Source organism: Carettochelys insculpta, chromosome 12 (assembly GCF_033958435.1).
Source record: "Carettochelys insculpta isolate YL-2023 chromosome 12, ASM3395843v1, whole genome shotgun sequence".
Lineage (NCBI taxonomy): Eukaryota > Metazoa > Chordata > Testudines > Carettochelyidae > Carettochelys > Carettochelys insculpta.
The window spans coordinates 3,528,103-3,554,086 of NC_134148.1; the positions used below are offsets into that span (position 1 = coordinate 3,528,103).

At 51.0% G+C, this 25,984-nt stretch overlaps 1 protein-coding gene across 5 annotated transcripts in view; it reads left to right on the top strand.

Annotated features, from left to right (window-relative positions):
- Window positions 1-3,258: 3,258 nt before the first annotated feature.
- The window catches only part of ZNF609 (zinc finger protein 609), a 113,086-nt gene continuing 90,360 nt past the window's right edge, over window positions 3,259-25,984 (top strand). For 3 of the 5 annotated variants that reach the window (XM_075006674.1, XM_075006671.1, XM_075006675.1), the window contains exons 1-2: window positions 3,259-3,455; window positions 23,521-24,399. In XM_075006674.1, the coding sequence (XP_074862775.1) occupies window positions 23,653-24,399 (747 nt within the window). In that variant the 5' untranslated portion in view covers window positions 3,259-3,455; window positions 23,521-23,652. Of the gene's footprint in view, window positions 3,456-19,219; window positions 19,330-23,520; window positions 24,400-25,984 lie in introns of all 5 variants that reach the window. The other 2 variants (XM_075006672.1, XM_075006673.1) reach the window with 2 other exon arrangements.

Here is a 25,984-nt window from a genome sequence, read left to right on the forward strand (position 1 = left end):
CTCGAAGAAAACAGAGGCCTGAGTAGCTGTGTGTGTAGGCGGGCTGCCAGGGTCAGAGGCAAAGCCAAGAAGAGGCACACGCAAACTGAATGAGTGACAGGAGGCCACGCATGAGCTCTGATCGGTGTTATGACTTTCTCTACAGCCTAATTTCAAGGAGGAAACTGACCATAAGCGAGTCACTGCAACCACAGGAGGCTTGAGGAAGCAACACTTAATGACTTCCATTCTGTTGAAAGCATGATCTGGCCCTGGAGTTCCAGCCGAGCCCTCAAATCATAACTACAGATACTGTCAGGTGTGATGACCCTTAGCTGGATGCTCTGGCACGAGCCAGAGAGAGGGAGCCCAGGAACAAAACCTCCAGCAGTGACACAAATCAGGGATGGAGAAGACAACCACTCCTCACCTTCACCTTCTGTTTAGCTCTACGGGTCTTGCGCCAGCCTACAGTTTCCATGACAGCCTTAGCCAAAGGGGTGCATCATGGGAACATCGTCTGGCCTGGACCGAAGGATGGGAGTCTGCTCTTGGCTGAAAGTTTTCCATATGTGAATTTTAAAAGTTTTAAACATTTTTCTGCCATCCTCTCCTTTGACATGATGCCAACAAAAACATGGCCACGCGTTTGGGATCCAGAGTACTGAGATTCCAGCCTCGCACGTTGCCCAGTATTGTTTAATTTTCCGGGGCTCCCCATCCACCTGTCTTTACTGTTACCATTTGTCTTACATGTTGTCCCTACTCCAAGAGATTATAATCTGTTTTATCACTATATGTTCCTTGGTGGGATCCCAACATCAATCAACAAAAAAGCCAGTGCAGAAGAGTCATTCTGTGTAACTCATCACACCTCTGGGATTACCAGCTTTTTGCAATAACCAAAGCGTGGCAAATAGCTGATCACGGCAGAGAGATCAGGCAGAAGACATTTACCACAGTCAAAGTACTGGCTCTTAGAACTCGACAAGTTGATCTCCAGCCAGAACAAGCCACAGTGAATGGAAAAAGAAAAAAAAAAAGGTCACTTCATTGACATTCAGCTATCACCCAAAGTGGCAACAATTGGTGTGAATTGTAAACCTGCTAAAAAGCACCTGAGACAGGAAATGAGTGAAGTGAGAGCAGCTACAGGGAAAGAACAAAAATCTTCCTGCATTGATCTGGTTTCAGACTAACAGGCTGGTAGAGGTGGTGGCCATGGCTAAAAGTTCTTTGCTGTGCATCCCAGCAACCTGAGTCCTCCTCAGGGGGCTATAACATATTCAGTCACTGGGTTCAACCAGGGAATTTCAAAACCACTGCAAAGGCTACAAAGATATGAAACTTCAGCAAGAAATCTAAATGTTCTGAGCCCCGCAGCCTGCAGGTACTACCCATGTTTCACCCAGTCATTGTCAGGAAGAGTGCCCAGGAGCCAGGTTAGCCCCCAGCCCTCTCTTTGTATTGGGCATTTTAGATGATTCCTTGTTAACAATGAAATTAGCACATAGCTGACAGCAGTAGCAGCTGGTCCTTTATCCTCTGTGCAGATCCCTACGATCCAGACAGATTTGCGCAGAGCCCCTGCTGGGGGTAGGTGGGGGACAAAGTTCTTGCCATGAGGGGTAGAGTGGGAGATGCTGGACCAGGGATGGAGGGGAGCTGCCATGGAAGAGGGAGGGCCTGGGGACACGGGATGGGAGGTGCATGCACACAGAGGAAGTGATATGGGTGAGGGGGAGAATGGGGCCAGATAATGTCTAGCAGTGGAGACAATGGGGAGAGCAGCAGGGAGACCCTGAAATAGAGATGGCAGGGTGGGTGGGCCAGCGAGATCTTCATGGATCTGCTGCTGAGGCACTTTAGCTAAGTCACTTCAGTGCTCCATACCATTCCTTCTGTAAAACAATACTGACTTCCATTGTTAAGTGCTTTGAGATGTATGGCTGACATGTCCTATGTATGGTTTGAAGTAAAGACTTCAAGTGGTGGAGAATTGTCTACATTCCCAGAATCCACTACATCACTACTATGCTCCTAGATAATATACAGTCAGTTCCAATGCTAAATTACGCTCGCTGCTAAAAAAGTGCATCTTATTTCCAGTCTGAAATTGTGGGGGGTAAGTTATGAAGAGCTTCAAAAGGAAGGGCCAGACTGGAGACAACATGAAACGAGAGTAACGCAGCCACGGCAGTGGGCCAGAAAGATGATCTTGGTGGTGACACCTAGGATGAATTCAAGCGGAGAGAACTTAGAAGACCTTGGAAAAAGGGTCTGTAATATCCAAGATGATCAGGCTGTGGCTAAGGATTTTGGCAGGATGGACACGGAGGGGAGGTTGGATCTTGGTTATGTTACGCTGGAAGTTGAAACATTGGTCAAGTGTGACCTGAACACATGGGTCGAAAGAAGCGGATGAGGTAATGATGAAGCCAAGACTCCCAGCCTGAGTGACATGGAGGATGTTGGATGACACAGAGAACGGTGGTTCCCGGTAAGCTGTGTGCTTGTGCCTAGGGGAAATTCAAAATCCATCCAGCTGATCAGCAGACTGCGCACAGCTAAGTTTTGTCTTTCGGCTGGTGGTGTGCATGAAAATTTATTCTGCACACGGTTGGAAAAGATTAGAGGGAACATTGCTCTGGTGCTGTCCTGTGCCAGGCCCCCAGGTAATTCCCAGGCTGCCTTGGATCCATCCATAGGGCAGTCAGAGCATCTGCCAAGGGCCCCCCCAAAATGCATGAGGTGGGGTGGCTGCCCCAAACCAATCTATGGACGGGATGGCTCTGACACCACCCCCGCTTGGATTCGGTGGGCCTGGACACTAAATGGGTGGGCTGCAGCCCAGCTGTGGCTGTGCCCCTGCCCTGGATTTCCCTTTCCAGCTCTGCATCGGGACTCCCCTTTTCAGGGTAGGGCTGTGTGGGCTCTCAGGGGCCTATATGCGGGCGTGCGCATGGGGGTCAGTCCGGGGCTGGCCTCTGCCTGGCTGTGGGTTGGCCTGGTCCATGGCAGCCGCTCTTGGCCGTGGCAGGGGACTCCCCTTTACCAGTGACAGTTGTGGCTGAGGGGAGGCGCTGCAGCTCCCCAGGGCTACCCCAGGTCTCAGCCTGGTCATTGTTCTGGTCTCGCCCCGCCCCGCGCTCTGCTCCAGGTCCCCCTCCCTTCCCGGCTGCGGCTCCGCGTTCCGGGTTTTCCCCGCGCCTGCCTGTGTGAGTCGCTCCGGCTCCGGGCTCCGGGCTCCGCGCTCCGGGTCCCCGGCCGCCCCGCGCGCGCTGAGGCGAGCCGAGCTGAGCCGAGCCGAGCCCGGAGCGCGGCGGCCGCTGAGAGCCCCCGGCCCGAGGCGGAGCGGCCTGCACCGAGCGCGGCGCGGCGCCATGGCGGCCCCGGGCCCGTAGCCGGCGGCGCCGGGAGCCCGGTGGCCCCATGGAGGAGACTTAGGGGAGCGCCCGGGGCGGGACCGCAGCCGGGTGAGTCCGGGGCCGGCCGCGGGGCCTGGCGGGGGAGGGGCGCCCGGCGCGTGACCCCCCCCCCCCAGAGAGGTGAGGGGCCGAACCCCCTCCCGGCACGTGACCCCCCCAGAGAGGTGAGGGGCCGAACCCCCCCCGGCGCGTGACCCCCCCCCCCCGGCGCGTGACTCCCCCTCGAGAGGTGAGGGGCCGACCCCCCCCGGCGCGTGACCCCCCCCCGAGAGGTGAGGGGCTGAACCTCCCCCCCGGCGCGTGACCCCCCCCCCCAGAGAGGTGAGGGGCCGAACCCCCTCCCGGCACGTGACCCCCCCCAGAGAGGTGAGGGGCCGAACCCCCCCCGGCACGTGACCCCCCCCAGAGAGGTGAGGGGCCGAACCCCCCCCGGCGCGTGACCCCCCCCCCGAGAGGTGAGGGGCCGACCCCCCCCAGAGAGGTGAGGGGCCGAACCCCCCCACCGGCGCGTGACCCCCCCCAGCGCGTGATCCGCCAGAGAGGCGAGGGGCCGAACCCCCCTGGCGCGTGACCCGCCAGAGTGGTGGGGTGGGGGGACTGAGCCCCCCCCCAGAGCGTGACCCCCTTGGGTGGGGGGTGGACTCTCCTCTTCCCCACCTGGAGCCTGACCCCCCCCAGTAGGCATGGGGGGCCCAGACTCCCCCCCCCCATTGCAGTGTGACCCTCTCTTCACGAGCAATGGGGAGCCAGGGTGTCTTTGGCCCCCACTCCCCTTGAGTCTGTTGCCTGCAGGGTGCAGGGCTGTGCTTGCCTGGGGTGCCATGGGGTGCCAGGATCCCAGGCATCACAGAGGTGGGTGATGCGGTGCAGGGTTAGTACTAAGGTGTGCGAGGGAAGGGGTCTGCGGACAGATCCTCAGCTAGAGGCAGGGTCCTGTGTCCTGGCTGGATATGTTCAGCACCTAGCGTGAGGTCTGTGATGGCTTGGGTGAGAGTTTGCTGGAGCATGTGGTTTGGGGGAACCGGGTGGGGGAAGGGATGAGGGCAAAGGGCAGACGGAGGTAGGGTAGCTGACAGACAACCTCAAATCCCATGGCTCAGGCCCCAGTGGGCTTAGTTTTCCCTTCCTTGTCCAGTTCCTTCACCCCTCTCCTCACCCTGGCAGGAATTAAGAACTTGGGGAAAGTGTCCCTTCCAGAGGCTTGTGGGTGTCCTGTGCCAGGCTCCTTTCTAGCCTCCAGGCGCTGTGCTGGAACCACTGCTTTCTCCATTTCCTTTATTTACAATGTGGGTTCAATAACTGTGCTTTCTCATGACCGATTTCCTTCTGCCTGCTTGTGCCTGGGCCTGAGGTGGAGGGAGAACATCTGACCTGTGTGTTGTGGGGGTGTGTGAGAAAGAGACAGGCAGCAGCCCGCAGCAGTTTCAGGTCCTCGGTGTTGGGCTTGCAGACGAGAAAAGGACAGAGCCCTTGTGGGGGATTTTCTTAGCACAGATCACAGTGAATTAAATCCTTCAAGAGACTCTTCACTGAAATCCGAACAGGCAATGTGGGAAGAAATCTGCCTTCTCTGAACACATGGGTGCCAGAGGCGGTGGCATCTGTGGGTCACAATCTTAGGCAAGGCACGTGAGATTGCCTTAGCCGCCCTTAATTAATGGTAGGCTTGATCACATCCCTGGATCCTCTGCTAGTAACTATCCTTAGAGCTCTGGTACTGTTATTCTGAAGCCCAGCGCTGCCGCATCAGCTTGCCTTGCACGGTCTCCTTTTGGAAAGGGACAGGAGTGCTGTGAGTGGTAGCTGCCTGGAGCTGGACCGAGCGTCTTCAGTTGTCTTCTCTTGTTTTTTAGCAGGGGTAGGGTCCAGAAGGTAGCTTGGTTCTTGGCCAAAGGAAGAACTGGGATTGGAATGTAATCTGTGCAGAGTTTATCTCAGCTGCTCTAGAGCCAGCTCCCAAGTGGGGGTCATTTTCGTTCCCAGATTCCAGGAGAAAGGGTGTTTTTCTCTGGTGACACCATTTTGTTTTGTGGAGAGGCACAAACTGGCTGTACTGGGTGTCCACAGTAACTGGTCTCATTTTAACTGAGTGAAACAGTGGGGTGAGAACTGCTGCTCCAGGATAAAGCTGTTCTCACTTCCCTCATTGTATACACAGGGAAGGTCACAGGTTCAAGTCTTGTCTGTGAGGCTTGGCTCTTCTCTGTCTCGGGAGCCTCCCAGCAGGCCATTTTGTCCCTGTGTTAAGCAGGCCTTTGCCCTGGTTGAGAGATTGTGCACAAAGAATTTTTGCAAGGGACAATGAAGATCTGATTGGCACATTTTCTCCCTGAAAGGATAAGGATGCCAGTGTCTGTGCTGAAGCCCTTCTTGGCACAGCCAGCCCTTGTGTTCTTAGCCCTGCAATGGGAAAGGATCACTGTGGGGAAAAGGAGATTTATAGTTTTGCCTGTCTGCATGTATTGATGGAAACATGTTTCCATGGTCTGCACAATGACTCTGGCACAGGGAAACGCTGCACAGTTCTAGCTCTTTGTTGACGCACAATGCTTGAGAAATCCAATGCGCTCATTTCTTGATGAGCTTTTGTACACTATAACTTACAAGCAAACTGTTACCTGCTTTGGAACAAAAGCATTTTAATAAAAGTAACGCTTCATCATTTCCTTCCCATTTCTATCCTCAGACACTCTTTTACTTCCCAAAATCTCTCTGGTTGGTTACAGGATGTGGGAAATGAGCTATGTACACCCTGGAAATGCTGTCAGCTCTGGGATAGAGAAAAACAGTTGTTTAAGGTTGTGCAACATTGCTTTCCGACAGCTTAGGTTATAATTCTGTACCAGTCACACCACCAGAGGAAATCGGCAGGCAGGAACTGGAGTTTATCCCAACCTGGATACTTTCCGTTGTTTGTCTACCTCTTGGATTTTCGCATCTTTTCGTGACTGTTACTTGAACGGCTCCTTATTCAGTCTGACATGCAGTACATGTGAGCATGCACAGATGTTTCTGTCTGACACATGCGTACCTTCCTATTGCGCTTCCGTTCATTTAGGAAATGAGCACTGCTCTTTTCTAGGTGGTATCTTGGGCTGGGACCTGCGTTGCTGTGTGGATTCATGTCCCAGGCAAGGGCAGCAGTGATTGTGAATAGTAGGAAAAGGGAGGGCTCCTCCTTTAGAGGAATTATGGGGTAGTGTGCCCCCAGCCAGAATACTGAGTGTGTACAGTCATGATGCACTCTTTTCCGTGTCCTTCCTGGCCATGGGAAGAAACCCACTCTGACTTTAAATAATTTATCCGCCTAAAATACGTCTTTTAATGAAAGACTAGGCAGAAGTACCTAGCAGTGAAGGATAAACAGTCCGGGGTGTAGCCTAAGGCATGCCACCTAACAGGCCTTGTGCATTTTGGAGTGTGTTTGCTGTCTGACAAGTAAGCTGGATTTTTGTAATGGGACTCTGTTGAGATTGAGCCACGCTAACTATGACCTGCTTTGCCCAAGAATATGCTTGCAGCGTCCAAGTTGCCTTTGTCCAAATTCTCCACAAGCATCACAGAAACATTTTCCCTTTCAGTACCCCTTCCCTTCTGAAAATGTACCATGAGGGCAGTCCTTGCTTATGGGCGACCCTGAACTGTGGCTGGGCTGGTGTGGAGCAGTACCTTATGTTGCTCATTGGTGAATGATGCAGGTGCAGCAGCTGAGCATGGGATTCTGTCTCAACGTAGAGAGTGGAGATGGGTCTCCTGGGGTGATCTGAGACTGAGTGTGTGTGTTTTGGGTCCACCTGGGACCTGTAATTGTCATACTCCTTGCATTCATTGGCTTTGGGCTGCCCACAAATGTTTGCTGAGGAACTACACAGGATTGAGCCAATGTATATCTCTTTTGACCTTGCGTTTTGGCAGACTTGAGCCAGGATGTCTATAAATTCTTCAGAGCAGGGGTGTGTTTGCACAGGGCCTGATGCAATGGGTATCTGGTGTTGATTGGGGCCTATAGGGACTAGTGTAATAGGAATATTAAATATGCTCTGTTGAGGCTTTGTCCCTCTGCTGCTGAGTGTTGTGTAAATAGGATGGTATTTATGGTTCCAGGTGCACTGTTTTTGGGATGCAACACATAGAGTGTGTGCACAATTACCTCCTGTAAGGCTTTTACACCCTGTCTTCATTGTGTTTGGATTATCTGGCATTAGAAACAGCCCTGCCCAGAGAAAATTGAGGGCACATGTTTACACTGCATGAGTCACGTGCCTGTTCTGTGACAAAGGGAGGTGAGGCCTGCTGATGACGGTTTCAGGGGGAGCAGCTGCTTGTACACACTGAAGCACAGGCTTTGGCTGACCTGCACAGTGGCATTGTAGGAAGCCTGGGGTAGAGAAAGGTGAAAGGAAGTTGCAGTGAAGGGTGTTCAGCTGAAAGGTTTACACAAGAAGTCTCTGTGTGGCTGTTTTCTTGAGTTTGGCTGATCAGCGTTTCCTTTATTAGACTGTAGATGACATGGGAATTCCCAGTTCAAGGCGTGACTTCAGGGATCTCTTTGGGGATTCACAGAAAGATATGGAGAGATATTTTCCCAACCTTGGATCCATCTTCCTCTTCCCTGTTTTAATACCCTCAAGAGCTTCTTCCTAGATGACAACCCGAGTTCCCATCTGGTGCTACGCTCTTTGATGTAATGTGCAAAACGTTATTGTGATGAAGAACAAAGGTGGCAGCTATTTATGGTAAAATTTGCCACTGTGGCATCAGGGTTTAGTGACTTCTGAAATGCTGTCTTGACAGAAACAGCATTGGTATAGTTACCCAGGGATTCTCCAGTAGTACTCAGCAGGGTGGATCTTGTGGGATTTCACAGTATGGATGGTGGATACCTCCTGAGCTCAGACACATGGTCTGTGGTTGGTTGCTGTTGGCAGACCTGGTTCCTGTCTCACAAAGCCCTCAGTCTAGTCCAGAAATGCAGGGCGTGTATAGGCTTAACGTGCTGAAGCAGCAGCATGGTTGCACAGCACCTGCTCCACTGTTGTACTTAAGTGACAATGCTATCTGCATTGATGGGAGGGGTTGTCCTGCACTCCAGCTCGCGAGGGGCAGTAGCTACACTGGTGGGAGTATTGTACCATTGAGCTAGTGCTGTCTGTGTTGGGTTGGTTTAACTGTGTCATGCAGGGAGGTGGATTTTTTGACTTAATATTTTAGTATGGACCACATCGTAGCCTAGTTCTGATTAGGGTGTTGCCATCTCTCCTGGACCGATGCCATTGCCGCAAATAGCGTCCGGTCTGAAGAGTTGGAAGCCTGAGTTCAGACACACTGAACGCTGCCATGGTACAAGCTGGAGGTCTCAGAGGCTTTGGACCTTGGAGCTATCAGCCCTGAAAGGCGGTGTAGAAGAGTATCTGTAGAAGGGATTTCGGCCAGTGAGGCTGTTCTGGATCAGGAGGAGGAGACCTATCCAGGTGCCAGAGGTTCTCTGGAAGAGGTCTAGTGGAAACATACTGGGGCATTTTGATTCAGGGGTTCTCATAAACACCTGTCCAGCTGGGCTTGTGGATTGAGAGCAGCTCATCTGTATGGTGCAGGGCAGACTAGGGATCAGGTGTCTTGCCCAAGGTTTTCTCTCTGTAGTTTGACTGTCAGAGGAAGTTTTGTAGTGAAACAAACAATCCCAACCCCCTGTCTTGCTGGCTCAAGTGAGGAAAGGCTGCTGCATTGTATCAGGGCAGTGTTTGCTCTGGACACCTTTGCCTGTGAGCAGGTTTATGCCTGTGGTGTGCCATGGAATGAATGAAAGGAAGGGAATTTCAGGGGCTTGGCAGGCTGCTGACCAATGATTCAGGTAGGTGAGAAATGGAAAGAGAACCAGATGGCTTGCAGATTTCATTTTGATTCTCCTTGTCCTTCAGATCCTTGCAAATATGTACAGAATGTCCAAATCTGGGTCTTTCCTATGCCTTAAATTGTAAGAGTGCCTAGAGGCCCTGATGAGGATCAGGTGGTCCCTGTTGCATGAGGCATTGTGGAAGTGCAAGTAGAGGCAAACCAACAGTCGGTGGAAATGGTGAGCCCGTCATTCCAATTACTTGATTGTCAGAAAAAATGTTTCAACCCTGGTTTGGTGAAAGTGGAAAAAGTTGCTCTGGGTGGAACCGAGCGAGGTCATCCACTGTAAGCAGAAGTAGTTTTAAGTGCACCCACTGTTGTTGTTTTTTCTCAATTCAAGATACAAACCACAGATGATCCTTTAAGGAAATTCTGCTCTTATTTCAATCTGCATTTCCTAGCACCTGCCAAATATTAATGAATTACACCTCCCACCATTACTTTGAAGCAGGGGGAGTCCAGAAGTAGGGTTATCCCCATTTTACAGATAGGGAAATGTTGAGATGAGGTGACTTAACTGACAAAGATGCCTGTTAGGGTCAGCAGCCCTGGCTCTCTTACTTTCTCCATTACCAAGGTCATCTTAGTAATGGATGACCTTCCTGTTTTACTGATACAGTTATGCCCATTTAATTTTGATATCCAAGTCTCCTGCTGCTAGGAGTACACATTGCCAAAACCCAAAGCCGTGTTAAGGTTTCAGTTCAGAATACACAGTAACCAGGATGTCCAGTTGCCAAAAGCAAAGTTAACTCAGCTGCACCAAGTCTAAGCAGTAGTTGAAAAAGGTATTTGTGGATGAGTTAAGGTTCCTCTTAGAGAATTTTGACTTTTGTGCATTTTATTTCCCTTTCTTATTACGGGGAAAAGGCCCCAGTTTTTTTTGTGGTTTTTTTTTGTTTTTGTTTTGTTTTGTGCCTTCCTTGCCCACAACATGAAAAAGAAGTGGAATAATTTTGCAGCACCAGATTTTAAATACAGCCATTGGTACACATTGCTTTTATCTGGGCCAATATATGTGGGCCCTTTAGCAGCTGGAAAGTTTTACATTTTATTCAGTGTTTTTGTCACCTCTGACTTTGTAATTTAGTTAGTTTGTCTTTCTATGTGCGCAGTGATGTGGTTCTTGCTGAAAACTGACCACCTGTGCAGCAGGAGTGTATGTAATGTGTTTATCTTTTATGTTTTTTTAAAAATGAAGTATTTTCCTGTTGGGTAATTTAGGCATATGGAAGGATTTTTATTAAAAACTACCTCAGAATCTTCTTCCTGTGATGAGACCAAAAGAATGGGCAGTTCTAGGCTACCCCGGGCAATCCTTTGCAAACTTCAGTGAATGAAAATGGGGCATCTAATGATTCTTCTTGCACACTTAGCTACTGGGTGAACAAGAAGTGTTGGTCTCTCCCCAAAGATTTAGCAGCAGACCCAATAGTGACTTTTTTTGTTTTGAAAGTTTCATTATTTTTGCAAGACCTAACACAGAACCTTTCCGAGCATTTTCCGTCTTGCCATGAGTAATTGAAATGGACCTACAGCTAACAAAGCAAGCGAGCAAAGTACATTTGATGCAGTATCTTTGCTTTTGGCTGTATTCCTTTACGTGCTTGCTAATTCTCAAAATCATGTAATTGTCAGTGGGTCATTAGTGTGACTTAGTGAGAGTCTGAGATATATCATGGCTTTTCAGGTGTGCTTTATTAATCTGTAAAATACACCTATTTATTATCACTATCCAAAAAAATCACTGAAGGGCTTTTGCCATCTCATATTGCTTGAGCTCAGCTGTGTTCGTGCCTGTCTGTAGTAGTAGTAGTAGTAGGCATCCTTCAGTCTGCATAGACTATGGATCGCGCCCTGTATAGTTTCAATTGAGGACTTCGTTTACTGTGACTATGAAGACCCACATGAGAGTGACAGTCCTTGCTGCATCTCTTGCAGATGTGGGTGTCTGGCAAGTCCTTAGTGTGCTTTCTGTGCGCTCGCTTCTCCTCTGCTAGCTGTCTGATCCTCCTCTCGCCCTTCTGAAGGCCCTTGTGTAACCCCTGCCTCCATCTGCTGCGGTCGTCTGCTAGTTCTTCCCAGTTGTCCAGCTCGATGTCTGCCTCTCTGAGGTCTCTCTTGCAGACATCTTTGCAGCGCAGCTGGGGGCGTCTGGGAGGTCTGTTGCCAGAGGCTAGCTCACCGTACAGGATGTCTTTTGGAATCCTTCCATCGTTCATCCTGAGCCTGTCCGTAGCCCTTGCCTTACAGTCTGATTGGCTCCCCCCACACTGCTCCTGGGCTGACGCTTGACAGCAAGAGAGATCAGGAGTGCAGGTGACATAAATTCTGCTCCTGCAGATGAAGCTCTAGCTAGCGTTAGCCAAAGTGCACTAATTGGTTATTGAGTGAGGGGAATTAAGGGCATTAGTAGATAGAGTGGGAGCCCTGTCATTTTTGGAAGCAGAGACATATTCCTTCTATGCTAAAGCATGTGAGTGAGGCTGCCAGTGCTGTGCATTTGTGGTCTCCCCAGGGCCGCCTAGAATCTGTCCTGGGTGCCAGATTGAGAGGCCTGGGAGTGAGGCAGACAGGCAGGCAGCGTGTGACCTACTGGGAGGGGCAGGCCTCCAGGGCAGCTGAGAGGTCATGCCCAGGGCAGTCTGAGGCTCTTTTCAACTGTCTGCACTGTACCTGGCCTCTTCTCCCTGGGGTTTGGATCAAAGCAGAATCATGGCGGGAAGCCGTTGCTTTGTCGGTCACGTGACTTATGTTCCATCCACGTTTTCCCCTGGATTTGGGGTTGAGCTTTGACATTAGAAATAAACTTTTCCTGCCATGTTTTCTCCTCCTGCCAGTCCAGTCAGTGGTGTGTCAGCCCTGACTCCTAGCTGCCTTTGAAGGCAGTGCTCATCACAGCATGCTTGCATTATCCTTGGCCTGGCCCTCCCTTCCCCCATCATGGATGGAATCATCTGCTTGGGGAGCAACTCCACTCGCCACTTGGAAACACGCTAATTACTGTAGCTATTATAGTCGCATCCCAGATCCACCCCCGTCCCGTTGTCTTCCTGCCCCCTCCTATGCCTCCGGCAGCAGGAGCCAAATGGCAGTCTCAGAGCATAGCCAGCTTGCAGGAAGCCCTAGCTCTTGCCAAAGCGACTGGAGCTGACAGGGCTGTTTTTTCACAGTAATCTTGCCATTTGCCCTAAGAATCCCATAAATTAAAGGTGGAAGGAGCCTATTTGGTTACACCCAATCCACCCCCTCCTGCTCCAACACCAGCCAGGGTAAAGTTGAGCTGTAAGGTACGTGAATTCCTAAATTGTGTGTGTTTGTTTATCCAGGTGTCTTGATGGCATTAGATGAGCAGGGAAAAACTGAGACTTTCTCCAAGTATGTTGCCAGCTTCAGCGCTGTAGCTGGCATCCACTGGCTTTGTGTGGCCTTTTATTATCTCGGGAGCTTTTGTTTACGCCTTTCCCTTGCCTGAGATTGTGGGGCTTCACCTCTGATCCCATTTATTACACTTCCCTTTTTGATTTGCTTGTGACTCAAATGGTGCAACTAGATGGATTTTAAAGCAGTGTAGTTACACTAGTTCTAGTTCTCTGGCAGACATTTTGTCTGTGAGAGAAAGTGAAAAGAGAGGCTTGTCCTGTATGTTTCTATTGAAAGCTTCACTGTTACAAAACTGCCTGGTTCCAGTTGAGTGAGTTTCCTCAAATTTAACTTGTTTGTTAGAGGTCGTTTAGGCCGAGTCCATAATGCAACTCTTAAGAATGGCTTTGTAACCAGGTAGAGGGCATTAAGAATGTGTTGTATGTGTTACTGATAGCTTAGTGACTGGGTTTTCATGACACTTTGGTGCGGTGCCCGATCGCTGTCTATACTAGTGCTCCCGCACTGTTGCTGGCTGTTACTGTAATATTGGTTCTGATTTTTCTAGTATAGAATCATAGACTGCTAGAACTGGAAGGGACCTCAAGAAGTCATGAAGTCCAGTCCCCTGGCCTCACGGCAGGACTACTCAGCATCTGTATCGTCCTTTCTAGATATTTATCTAATCTGTTGTTAAATATCACCAATGATGTAAATTCTACAGCCACTCTAGGCAATTTATTCCAGTAATTAACACCCTGATGGTTAGAACAGAGTCAGTTACCTTACCTGGTTACACATTAACACTGTCTAGTTTGTATTTGCATAGCTGCTTTTGTGCAGTCACAGTGTACATTGTGTCTGCACCTGCTCCTCCAGCTAACTCTATTTGCATGAGTATATGATGGGAAAACATGGGCAGCTAGCAGTGTTGCCTGTAAGCTGAGCTCTTGAGTGGCTGCCCAGGACAGATTCAGGTGCTGTCCAGCTCATTAGCAGAGTTGTAGCCTGTGTTTCTGTTGGTGGTGCACAGCCACATATGCCTTGGTGCACATAACAAAATTTATTCTGCCCATGGATGGAAATAAATTAAAGGGAATCCTGGTAGCCACCTCATTGTGCTTGAGCAGCAGAATTCACCTGCACAGAGTACTTGGGCGGTTAGTGGTTCTCAACCAGGGATCGCGGGCCCCATGGAGGGTTTGTGAGCAGCTTTCAGGGAGTCCACCAGAACAAGCCAGAGGGTTGGACTAGTGTTAGACTCGCTGGTGGCTTGAGGCAGAAAGTCAAAGCTTGAGTCCTGCCACCCAGGGAAGAAAGCCAAAGCCTAAATAACTTAGCTTTGTGGGCTTTGGCTTGGAAGGTGGGGAGAGTGTTTGAAACAGAGATTTCCTTCAGCTAAAAGCTGATTTAGAAGAAGATGAGGTGTTCCTGAGGGAAGTGATGGAGCTTTTAGTCTCCCTTGGAGGGCTTTGCCTCTTGAGCACAGGATCCGACGTACTCTCCTTTCACTTCTCTGGAACAGGAAAGTCCAAGCTAGCTGTGTTAGCTCAGCCCTTTGTTCTCCACCGGATAATCTCTGTGTGTACATTTCTGACATGCTCTTTTAAATGGATATTGGAGCATCTGATGCTTTTATCGAGAGCAGATATTTGCCCCAGTGCCGTTGTCCTGATGTCCTTTATACTGTTTGGATGTCATCCTCCACACTGTGGGGTGCTGAGGTTCAGTGGTGCTGGATAGGGTTAGTTTATAATATAATATTGGATGCCTGCTTAATTGGAACATCTGCTGTAAAATTGATTAAATCTAAGTATCGTGGGTGGGGATGATTCTTGCCCAGTTGTGTCAGTATTACCATAAATTCTGCTTGAGAATGAATTTGTTTAGTGCCAAGAAGTTAAATGAAGTTTAGCTAGGAGATAAATACCTGCGAGAGGCAAAATGCTGGTCTTCTGCTACACAGATTGCCAGATAAGGTTTAAGAGGTGCATTTTGTTCCGTGCACAGGCAGCTTTGGTCAGGAGTTTCAGGGCTGGGGGGAAATCAAAACCAAATAATTGCAAATCGAAAGAGCTATAAATCCCAGTAGCAATTCTTCAAAAAATAGGAGGAGGTTCTGTGCCATGATCTCAGGCTGAAGGCAACATTAAGAAGGGGTTGAAAGGAAAGTTTGTGCCAATTTTGCTATTTCATAATGTATAAAAATGGTCTAACGGGGTAGGGTGTGGGCTTTTTTTTTTTTTTTTTTTAAACTCCTGCTGTAGTTTTTACCTCAGAAATATCAGCAGTGTCAAGACTGGTTTTACTGGAGGATTTCTTGGTGGTTATGTGTTGGGAATTTTTGGCTTCAATTAAAATGATCCGGGATGGGGAAGTATGTGGCCGTCTTTAGTCAAGAGAATCTCTCTTCCCTTGTCCATTTGGCATTGGCATTAAATAAACTAATAAAAATAGGCAAAATTTTAAATAATCTGGCTAAACTTTTGCTAAAAACCTGGTTCAGAAATCAGGCCAGGCCTGAAGGCTGTAGAACAGTAGTTCCCAAACTTTTTGGCATCATGCCCCTTGCCTTTTGATTTTTGAGAAATCATCCACTCTTCCCCACCTCTTCTTTACTGCAGCCAGACACCTGTGAACCACCTGCCTGAGCCCCTCCCCTCTCTCAGAGCCACGCACTGCCAGCCCCTCATCAAACCTCCTCCTCCTCCTCCCCCCCACCCCCAACCCACACTCACTCACCTTTCCAGGACGCAGCTAGCTCCACGTGGGCCTTTGCCAGCTGCCTGGTTTTTATAGTGCCAGGTTGCCCATGTGAAATGTTAGAGGCTGAGAGCTGGAAGGAAAGGCCGTTTTTTTCTTTGGGTGTGGGAAATGACTTGGGGGAGTCTGGGTTGCCTTGCAGCCACCTGGAATGTCTTCATGCCCCCCCAGTTTGGGAAATCATGCTCTAGACTATATGTTACTGTATTTGGTGTTAAACGTACCTGGGAAATTCCTCTTTGTATGGTTGTAATTGATCATGCTCTCAGAAAAGGCAGTATTTGAAAGTTACAAGTCTGGGAGGTGGAGTCAAGGTTGAGTTTTTAACTTTAACTCCGGATTTCCTGATTTGATGCTGGATTTCTCAGCGTAAAGTTGCATTGATTTGTTGTGTATGTTTGTAAAACTACTAGTTGCTGTCAGGTAGAAGTTTTAATTTACAGTTCCCCTGAACTTGGCTGTGGTTTCCTCCCTAAAGCAGCCTGGTGATCCCTGCAGACAAGGTTTTCTTGGAATGACTGTGCTGGTCTTTACCTCCCCCAAACCTCCAGTTGCTTCCCGTTACCTGCTGCTCCTTGTGTAAGAGCTGATTATAACCAGCAGTGGAGGGAGACAGTAATGCCATATTCTCCACTTCACTAGTGCCTTTCGTTCCAGAATCGGTGTGTTACAAAGCAGACCTGAGAATGATTTATGATCTAGATGCTGTCCAAGGGAGAAGCGGTGGATGTGGTATACCTAGACTTCAGTAAAACATTTGACATGGTCTCGCATAATATACTTATCAATAAACTATGCAAATACAACTTAGATGGGGCTACTATAAGCTGGGTGAACAACTGGCTGGATAACCCGTACCCAGAGAGTAGTTATTAATGGTTTTCAATCCTGCTGGAAAAGTATAACTAGTGGGGTTCCACAGGGGTCTGTTTTAGGACCGGTTCTGTTCAATATCTTCATTAACGATTTAGATATTGACATAGAAAGTACACTTATTAAGTTTGCAGATGATACCAAGCTGGGAGGGGTTGCAACTTCTTTGGAGGATAGGGTCATAATTCAAAAGGATCTGGATAAACTGGAAAAATGGGCTGAGGTAAACAGGGTGAAGTTTAATAAGGACGAATGCAAAGTGCTCCACTTAGGAAGGAACAATCAGTGTCACACATACAGAATGGGAAAGGACTGCCTAGGAATGACTACAGCAGAAAGGGATCTAGGGGTTCTAGTGGACCACAAGCTAAATATGAGTCAACAGTGTGATGCTGTTGCAAAAAAAGCAAACATGATTCTAGGATGCATTAACAGGTGTGTTGTGAACAAGACACGAGAAGTCATTCTCCCGCTCTACTCTGCGCTGGTTAGGCCTCAGCTGGAGTATTGTGTCCAGTTCTGGGCACCGCAGTTCAGGAAGGATGTGGAGAAATTGGAGAGGGTCCAGAGGAGAGCAACGAGAATGATCAAAGGTCTAGAGAACATGACCTATGAAGAAAGGCTGAAAGAATTGGGCTTGTTTAGTTTGGAAAAGAGAAGATTGAGGGGGCACATGATAGCAGTTTTCAGGTATCTAAAAGGGTGTCATAAGGCAGAGGGAGGGAACTTGTTCTTCCTTGCCTCTGAGGATAGAACAAGAGGCAATGGACTTAAATTGCAGCAGGGGAGGTTCAGGTTGGACATTAGGAAAAAGTTCCTAACTGTCAGGATGATCAAACACTGGAACGAATTGCCAAGGGAGGTGGTAGAATCTCCATCACTGGAGATATTTAAGAAGAGGTTAGAGAGATGGCTTTCAGGGATGGTCTAGAAAGTGCTTGGTCTTGCCATGAGGGCAGGGGGCTGGACTCGATGGCCTCTTGAGGTCCCTTCCAGTCCTACTCTTCTATGATTCCTCCCTAATACAAAGGTGCTGCCAATGGGAAGGACAGGCCCTAGTATGCATTGTTCTGCTTTATAGCCAAAGGATCTGGCTGCATTGCATGCTGGGACCTGTAGTCTTCCTGGGTGTGCCGCTCCATATTAAAAGAGGAGGGTGGCTCCATTTTAGTCAGAGTGGGTGCAGCCTTCTTGCTCCTGGCAGGTTGCCACTGTGGTTCTTGCTCCGGAAAACTTTGGTGGCTCCATGTCAACTGCATTATGAGCAAAAGACAGTGACATGCCAGCTCTCCCCTTCAGCCACACTTAATTCCAGATTTAACAGCGTAGTTTGAAACCTTGGACTTCAGTGAGCTTTGGAGCGTCTTGGGCACCCCGGTGTGCATGTGATTCAGGAAACCTGCCCCGGTGGGGTGGCAGTTCTGGAGATCGTGATCCATCTCCTTTGTCTCCTTCAGCCTGACTGATGCGTGTGAGAGAGCAGAGCCCTTTCCCCTGCACTGAACTGAGCTGAAAGCAGCAAGTGAGTGAGGAAGCTCCTTTGTGCAGATTTCTCAGTCTCCTCTTGTGCGTGCCAGTTGGCTCTCGTTCAACATTTTTTTTCATCGCTAGAGAGAGGAGGCGGGGAGAAAGGAACATCTTTAAAAAGAAATCTACAAAAACGACATGGGAGTTACTTAAAAAAAAAAAAGATCCAACCCAAACAAGCCAGGCGGGGGGATTACAGAGGTAGCGGTAGGAGCGCTGTGGTTCTTGAGTTTCTTTAGTCGTAAAAGGAAACAAAAAAGGATCTTGTGTGGAGGCGGTGTATGGGGAAAGCTGCAGGCTGGCTGCCAGCACTGGATGGCAGGCGAAAGGCCTAGCAATACGGCATCTTCTCACGTTCCCGCATTGCCCCACTTGAAAGAATGGTGCCAGGGGCCAGTGGGGTAGTTGTTAGATGCAGGCTAAGGCTGTGGGGAGCAGCAGTTCTGACTGAGATTCCACTCCTCCTTCCTGCCAGTGCTGGGACTGCCTCCCACTCCATCCGTTGGAGGCTGCCCTGGAGCAGATGGGTGCATTTGCTGGTTTGGACTGGGCTCAGTGAGGGCAAGCAGTTATTTGAAACCCTCCTCTGCTTTGCTCTGCTGCAGAGTGGCAGCCGCCTCGCCAGAAGAAACACCTCGCACAGATTTTCCCTCTTCTTTCCTGGTCCTCGTTGTGGGCATTCCTGAAAGTTAATCAGGGAGAAAATTGCAGTCAGTCATGTCTGGAAGCCACCAGAGGCTAATCCCGGAGAGCTGCAGATTCAAGCACATGGTTAGGAGACAGTCTCTTTATGTGTGGGCTGGCTGACTTGCTGGCAGCGGAATCGCTTGCTCCTGGTTTTTATCACCCTAGGGCGTTAAATCATTCCCTGTTTAGGTCTTTCTGCCTCTTGCTCCCTGCAACTGCTCGGAAGGAATGCAGGCTCCTGGGGTTTGTCGGAGCCGCTGGGTGTGTTCTAGCACAAAGAGCCCTGGCGAATGCGGTTTCCTAGTTCTCTGCTTGAAGCTGGTGTGTTTGAAATGCTCCCTATCTGTTTGAATAGCTTTCTATCGCTGTGTTTGCCTGTGGCTTTTAGCTCCAAAAGTGAACTTTCCGGTTTCTCTGTTACATGTTGGCTCCTTCCCACTACATAGATGTGGATTGTGGAGGTTCCAGCACCAAACGGAGCTGAATTATTCATGTCTTTTACTTTGTGCGTGCAGCATTCCCCAGTGGATGGCTTTCTCTCTGAAGGTTTGCAGCCTCGCAGGTGACTACACACCTTGTCTGTGGTGCAGGGATCAAGCCCCAACTGTGGAAGAGGGAATGGCAGGGGAGGGTGAAAACTGGGTAAGCCTCTTTCTGTTTTCTGCACTTCTTTCACTTCCTTATGTCTCTTCTCCTTCCTCCAGAGGAGGCAGAGTTTCTGCTGGGTGCCCACTCGGGACAGTTTGCCAGGAACTAGAGGCTGTGCATAATGGACAACAGAGGAGCAAGCTGGAAGGAGAGTCTGGTGGTTACAGTCTGTGATGAGTACAGATTCTGGCCTGCACTGCTTGATCTGCTTCCCTGTGTGTCTTGCAGGCATGACGTGTAACCGACGCAGGCTGCACGTTCTGTGTTGGTAGAGGCGTCCACAGGGCCAGGCTGTGTTTGTGTTTTTGTGGTGTGTGTGTTGGAAATCCCTTGTGTCACCTGGTTCAGATGTTGTCAGCAAGGGTAGTGTATGATGGGGGACCAGATCAGCACCCCCTGAATTCCTCTGCTTTGTCTAGTTCATAGTGTTTTTCTCTTGTTTCTCCACGCTGGGGGGCAAGTTGTGCTTTCAGTCACGCACACAATCTTGTGGGCATCCCTTGGGTTGCATGTGTGAGACAGGGCTCAGTGTTTATTGGGTAGTATAGCTGGAAAATTTTTCGGGGGGTGGGGGGAAGCTCCAGCTCTTCAGCTTTTTTGGCATTTGTCTGCAGCTCCTAGTTGCCTGCCTGCTGCGAGTCTTACTGAGAGCCTGACTGCCTGGGGGATTTTTGTGTGTTCATCCCAGCTCTACTAAATGTGTGACATCGTCTCAAACTTCATTGTGCCATGACCCCCTTCTGATAGCAACATTTACTACACGACCCCATGACGGGACCGAAGCTCTACCCTGGGTGGGGGAGCCAAAGTTGGAGCTTCATCACCTTGGGTGGGGGGTGGTGCGGGGGGAGGGGGAGAGGAGGAGAGCACAAAGCTGAAGCACAGGGATTTCATACCCGAGCAGGGGGCCTGTTTCCCTGGCGCCCAGGGCAGCAGCTCTCGTGCGTATCTGTTGGCCCTTGGTGGTGGGGTGTGGCCCCAGCAATTCTAAGCCAGCCCTGGTGACCCCCATTAAAATGGGGTCCTGACCTGCAGTTTGAGAACCACTGTTCTGAAGCATCCCTGTGGTTGGCTCCCGTGGGAGATGTTCTCGAGCGAGGGCGTTACTTTGCTTTTCCTCCCTTGCCTTGGGGCTATTGTTTGTTGCAGTTTCAGCATGTCCCTGCTTGTGCTGTGCCTGGCACACTCGCCCCCTCGCCCCGCATCTCCTCCACAGCCTCACTGTACCCAGATCTTTCACTTTTCAAACCTCTGCTCATCCCCCTGGCTGCTTTCTCGAGGGACTTGGTGGATTTCTGGGAGTTCTGGATACTTTTTCTGTTTGGTGGGGTGGGGGTTTGAGGACTGTTTATGGATGCTGAGTCTGTTTGCGTGGGTCTAGGCCAGAGCTCAGATGCTTTCCTTTAAAAATATGGTTGGGAGAGCATATAAATGAATCAGGTGGGAAGGCCTTTGAGCCTAGCTTAGTGGCCAATAGCAAAGCACAGGCTATGGTATTGTCCAATATGACCTGTGCAGTCATTATTGTAACATACCCATGTGAACTACAGGTCCCAACATGCAATGCTCAGTCCTTCTCATGACCTTACCCTGGCATCAATAGGGAATGGTGCATGCTGGGATTAGTAGTTTTTACAGGCTGCACCTCAGTATTAAGGTTGGTGGAGGGGTTGGGGTTCAGGTTCTAAGCGTTGTGTTGGATATGAATCAGGCGTAGTGTCTTGGACTCCAGGTAAACTGTTTAAGAGGCTCTTGATGTTAGGTATGTTTTGGACACGCCAGTGGGGAGGGTGATCTGTAGCTCACTGTTCGTGCCCCTGAGCTGTCATCAGCCAGCAAAACCTTGACCTGCAAGTGCCTCCTGCACCTGGGCGGAATGGAGGCTTATGGGCAAAGGGGTTACTGTCCGTGTTATCTCTGAAGTGCCCCTGTCCATGGGCTTATCCCACTCCCAGGAGGGGCCTTTGTGGCTTAAGGGCTTGGGCCGTCAGCCTCATTAATGGCCTTGTGCAGCTGGACAAAGAAATTGCTCAGGGCTGGTGATACAAAGGCGGCTCTCTGCACATGGCGCGGTGCCTGTGGCTGCCCGGGGCTGGGGCTGGGGGCTGGTATAGCGGCTTTGTGCTGCTTTGGATGTGCAGCGCTGCTTCTCATTTTGGAGGGAGGCTGAGGGGAGTGAGGTGAATTGATCCCGGCACGTCTGCATCCGTCCCTCGAGCTGAGCTGTGCAGGGAAACAGCCCGTTTGTTATCTGAGCTGCAGGAACAAAGCGCAAATGGCACTCCTGGCAGGGCTGGAGCTGGAAAGTGGCTCCAGAGAGGCAGGTAGCCTGGAGCAGCTGGTGGTTTAGAGCTGAGGATGCTGACTGTTGTGCATGCTCCAAGCTGAGAAGTGGATTGCCGGGGCCGGAGGGGAGGGGTCTGGGGCACGGCAAGAGGGAGGGAGGAACACGCATGGCGGCTTTTGAAAGCTGTTAGTGACTCCAGCGCTGCGTGCAGCATCCAACTGATTCTGCACTTTCTCTGCCATTGAAACGAGAGGTCAGTGCTTTTCATTTCCAGCTCGTGTGTTCGTCCCTGGCTCCCGGGGCTCAAAATCTCCGTGATGGTTGTTAGGTGTGCAGAGCCAGGGAGGCTGTGCCGAGCAGATGGAAAATGGTCTGGCTGCTGCAGCCCATCTGATGAAAGAGTCCCTGGCATTTTTACAGTGTTTGTGTCTCTGAAAACGCACCACAAAGCTGCTTTCCAGGCTTCTGCCGGCTGGGGTTTCAAAGGAAATGTATGTTTTTTAAGTCACCTGCTCGGGGAGTGTTGCTCAGAAATAATACGGTGGATCTGTGGGCTGTGTGCTCAGCAGGAGAGGGAAGAGGACAATGGCACTTGAGTGGAGCCGCGCTGAGTGGGGTGGCCAAGGGTTTCTCTGGAGAGGGCTTGGCTGGGGCTGAGAGCCTGGCTGCTGTTTCATGTGTTAATTATGTCTCGTAAGGCAATCACAGCTAGACACTGCCCAGGAGTGACTCTGGTCCTTTCCCTCTCTTGACATACAGTTGGTCCTAGGAAAATGTCCAGCTCTGAGTGTCTGCCCTGGCTGTTGGGAGTTCTGGGATGAGGGAGAGGATGCTAGGTCTGACCGGGGTTGCCAGCAGAGGGTGGGCATGTGCAGTGTCCGATTCCTGCAGGCCATGTCCCTCTGACCTGATACCAGCCCTGGGCTCCTACGCAGCACTGGCCGTGCCCCTATGACCAGCCCTGCTATCCCCTGCTGTAGTTCTGCCAGTGTCCTTCAGTCCTGGCTTGGGAGCCCCTGCCCTGCTTCCTGCCTTGGGCTTCTCCCCATCACTGCCCTGGGGGAATGGGACTTTCCAGTGGAAAGTGAGCTGATACCATCTGGGTTGTTACTGGAGATCAGAGGTGAGTTCTGAACCTCGGGCTGGAAAGCTAGTCCTGTTGGCTCCCTCCTGGCTGTAGCACTGGGCTTATGCTGGGGCTGGATATCCCACGCTGTGCAATGTCCGTGGGGTGCATTGCTCTGATCAAGGGTCCCAACCCCACCTCTGGTCCTGGGGGTGTGTGGGGAGAGGCGTCTGTCTCCGTCCCGGGGCTGCCAGGAAGGAGGGCTCAGTAATTCCAAGGGAAGTGGCAAGCAGGGGGCATGTGAGTAATGTCTTGTTGAGGCTGAGCACTGTGACCTGCTGGGGCCTGTATCGATTGAGGGAGCCGTGCCAGATGGAGGCTGCCAGAGGGACAGCCAGGGTGCTAGGGCCTCTGCCGAGATGCCACGCATCAGACTCTGCAAGGGGCGAGCAGGGTGCTGGGAGGGGCTGTGACAACCTGAGGGCAGGCTGGTGATTTTCAGGTATCAGGTGGATACTCCTGGGCAGCGATTGTGGTGGGAGCTGGAGTGGGTGAGGGAGTGTTGGGAGTTGTTCCCTGCACAGACAGTTAGCTCTGGGGTCTGTGCATGGCCAGACTGGGGGAGCAGGATCTGCCGCCTGCCAGTCACCTTCCATCTCTGAAATTGTTCACGTTAATGTGAGTGTGTCTGGGGTGAAACATGGGAGTTGTGGGCAGCTGTGCTCATGGGCTCCTGTGGGTAGGTAGTGAGCACAAATCCTGTGTGTGTGTGTGTTTTCAGGCTCCATGCATCTGTATGTGTATGAGTAAGAGAAAATGTTCAGGCTCTGTGTGTGTGTGTGTGGGTGTGGGTGTGTGTGTATGCGTGGGTGTGGGTGTGGTGGTGCACAGATACCAGTTGGACCCTCTGTGGTGGTGCATGCTTGTGTGCCTGTTCCAGGAGCATCACCCAAACAGGCTTCCCCTGCGTGCCGTGTAACACCTGTTCTTGCTGTCCTTTTCAGCGATGATGCTGTCACCTGGGCAGACTTTGACCGTGGGAGGACTGAGGAGATAGCTGCAGCTGCCGCCTGGGATCCAGGAGGTGTGGAGGCGGGGTAGAGCCTGGAACCTTGAGGTGGGCCGTTAACTCTAAGATGTCCTTGAGCAGTGGAGCTACCGGAGGGAAAGGAGTGGATGCGAACCCCGTTGAGACGTACGACAGTGGGGATGAGTGGGACATTGGAGTAGGTAACCTCATTATTGACCTGGACGCTGATTTGGAGAAGGACCAGCAGAAATTGGAAATGTCAGGCTCCAAAGAGGTGGGGCTGCCGGCACCCAATGCTGTGGCCACGCTGCCCGAGAACATCAAGTTTGTGACGCCAGTGCCAGGCCCCCAGGGCAAGGAGGGCAAGTCCAAATCCAAGAGGAGCAAGAGTGGCAAGGACAGTGGCAAGTCGGCCCCAGGAACCTCTCTGTTCACGCCTGGTGAGGGAACCAGCGGCAAGAAGGAGGTGCCGGGGCGCTCTGGGGACGGCACCAGCTCTGGTGGCCTGGTGGCTGCCGTCCTCCCGAAGGGCACTGAGAAGTCGGCCAAGGCATCACGCAGCATGGCCAGCTCCAAAAAGGAGAAGGAGGGCAGCTCGTCCAAGAGCAAGAAGGAAAGGAGTGAGGGTGTGGGGGCTCCGTCAGAGAAGGAACCCGTTGTGCTCCAGCCTCTCGCCTTGGCGGTGAGGGTGGGACAGTACGATGCAGGCCAAGGGCCTGAACCTGCTGCAGCCGAGCAGCTGGGGAGTATAGCTATCGACACGGGAGCTGCACTCAACCCTTTGGGAGTTAAATCGGAGATGGAGGATGGGGAGAGCGAGTGCCGGCAGCCAAAAAAGGTCAAAGCAGAGAAGGTAAGAGGCCGGCAAGCAGCAAGACGTTGCTGTGACCGTCTGGCAGCCAGCGCAGCCATGGATCTGCTCCATGTGCTGGTGGAGCTGTGCTCTTTACACACCCTTCACAATGTGGGGGTGGCTGGGGTGTTCGGGTGCCTGGTCCCGTTCCAGACAAACTGGCATGCTGAGCTGTCGCATTGGCTCGAGTACTCTGCACAGACTCGCTCCGTGTTGAGCTGGTCCCAGCAGCTGATGTATCAGTTGATTTCTCTGTGTTACATCAGTTTCAGCAAGGGAGACAATTTCCATATTAAAGCGTTAAGGAGGGCTTGTCTCCACTATGTCAGGATCAGCATGGCAGCCATCGATTCACTGGCTGTTGATTTATCGTGTCTGCTTAGGTGTGATAAATCGATCTCTGCACTCTCCCCTCATTGCTGGTACGCCACCAGGATGGGCAGAGTAGCAAGGGTCGACAGGAGAGCAGACCCCACTGACCTTACCACGCTCAAGATGCTGCAGTAAGTACGTCGACTTCAGCTATGCTGTTTATGTAGCTGAAGTCACGTAGATTAAATTGACTGTGGGGTTTAATGTAGACAAGGTCTGAGTGTAGACTCTGTACTAAGATGTGGTGGAGAGGCTGGAGCTGGCCAGCTCACCTGAAATGCCAGGTGAGGTGAGGGGGCCTTGTTCTCCCTCTACTCAGGCCTGCAATTTGTACCTTGGCCTGGTGGTACCTGTTGTTGTAGTCAGCGTACAGGCATTGATACGTCAGGGGCTGTGGGCAGTTTTCCACATTACATGTTGTTTTGCATTGTCTTACCCTTGTGGCAGCTTCTAAAGATCGCTGGGGTGAGCTGCAGGGGTGTTCTGGCCCTGAGTGGGTATTGTCCACAAGTGAACCCCAGCTCCTGCAGCTGAGCTGCAAATGCTAAGATTCTGCTGCTGCTCCTGGCCACAGACTTGTCTGCCTCTGGATCTCCTCCGTATGCAAAACAGGGCAGTGGAAGATGGCCGACTTTCATTCCGTGCAGCTCTGCGATCCTGCCGGGGCGTTGCTGCTTCGTGTATGATCTTACCTTGCTGGGGTACCCGAGGGAGAGCAAGTAGCTCAGCTCAAAAGTGGCCTTGTCTGTAGCGTGTGCTGTGGACTGCATGTTCTCTGCGGCTGAGTGCCAACAAGCTGATACCCTCCGGGGAGGCATAAGACCATTCCGAGGCCTGTCTGCACTGGAGAGTGTGGACAAGATCGCTGCCACTGCCACCGTCCAGCACACCCATAAAATACCACAGACAAGTGCATGCATTGGTGGCCAAGCCTTTCTGCTGCTCCCGGGCTTGCACTGGCCTAGAACAGCCCATGGGAGAAACCCAGTGTGGTGCAGATAGATGGTGGAAACCACACACTGCCATGCCCACTCCATGCAATGGCCCCAGGCCCAAGAGTGCATGAAGGAAGTGCTGCATATGGGTGCAGCATTGGCACTTGGAAAAAGAGACCCACGGGAGGGAGCTGCAGTGCTTCAACTCAGGTGCAGGTGCAGCCTCAGGCAGGTGTTGCTGCTGATCAAATCCATGCTCTCAAAACTGGGCTCTTGTG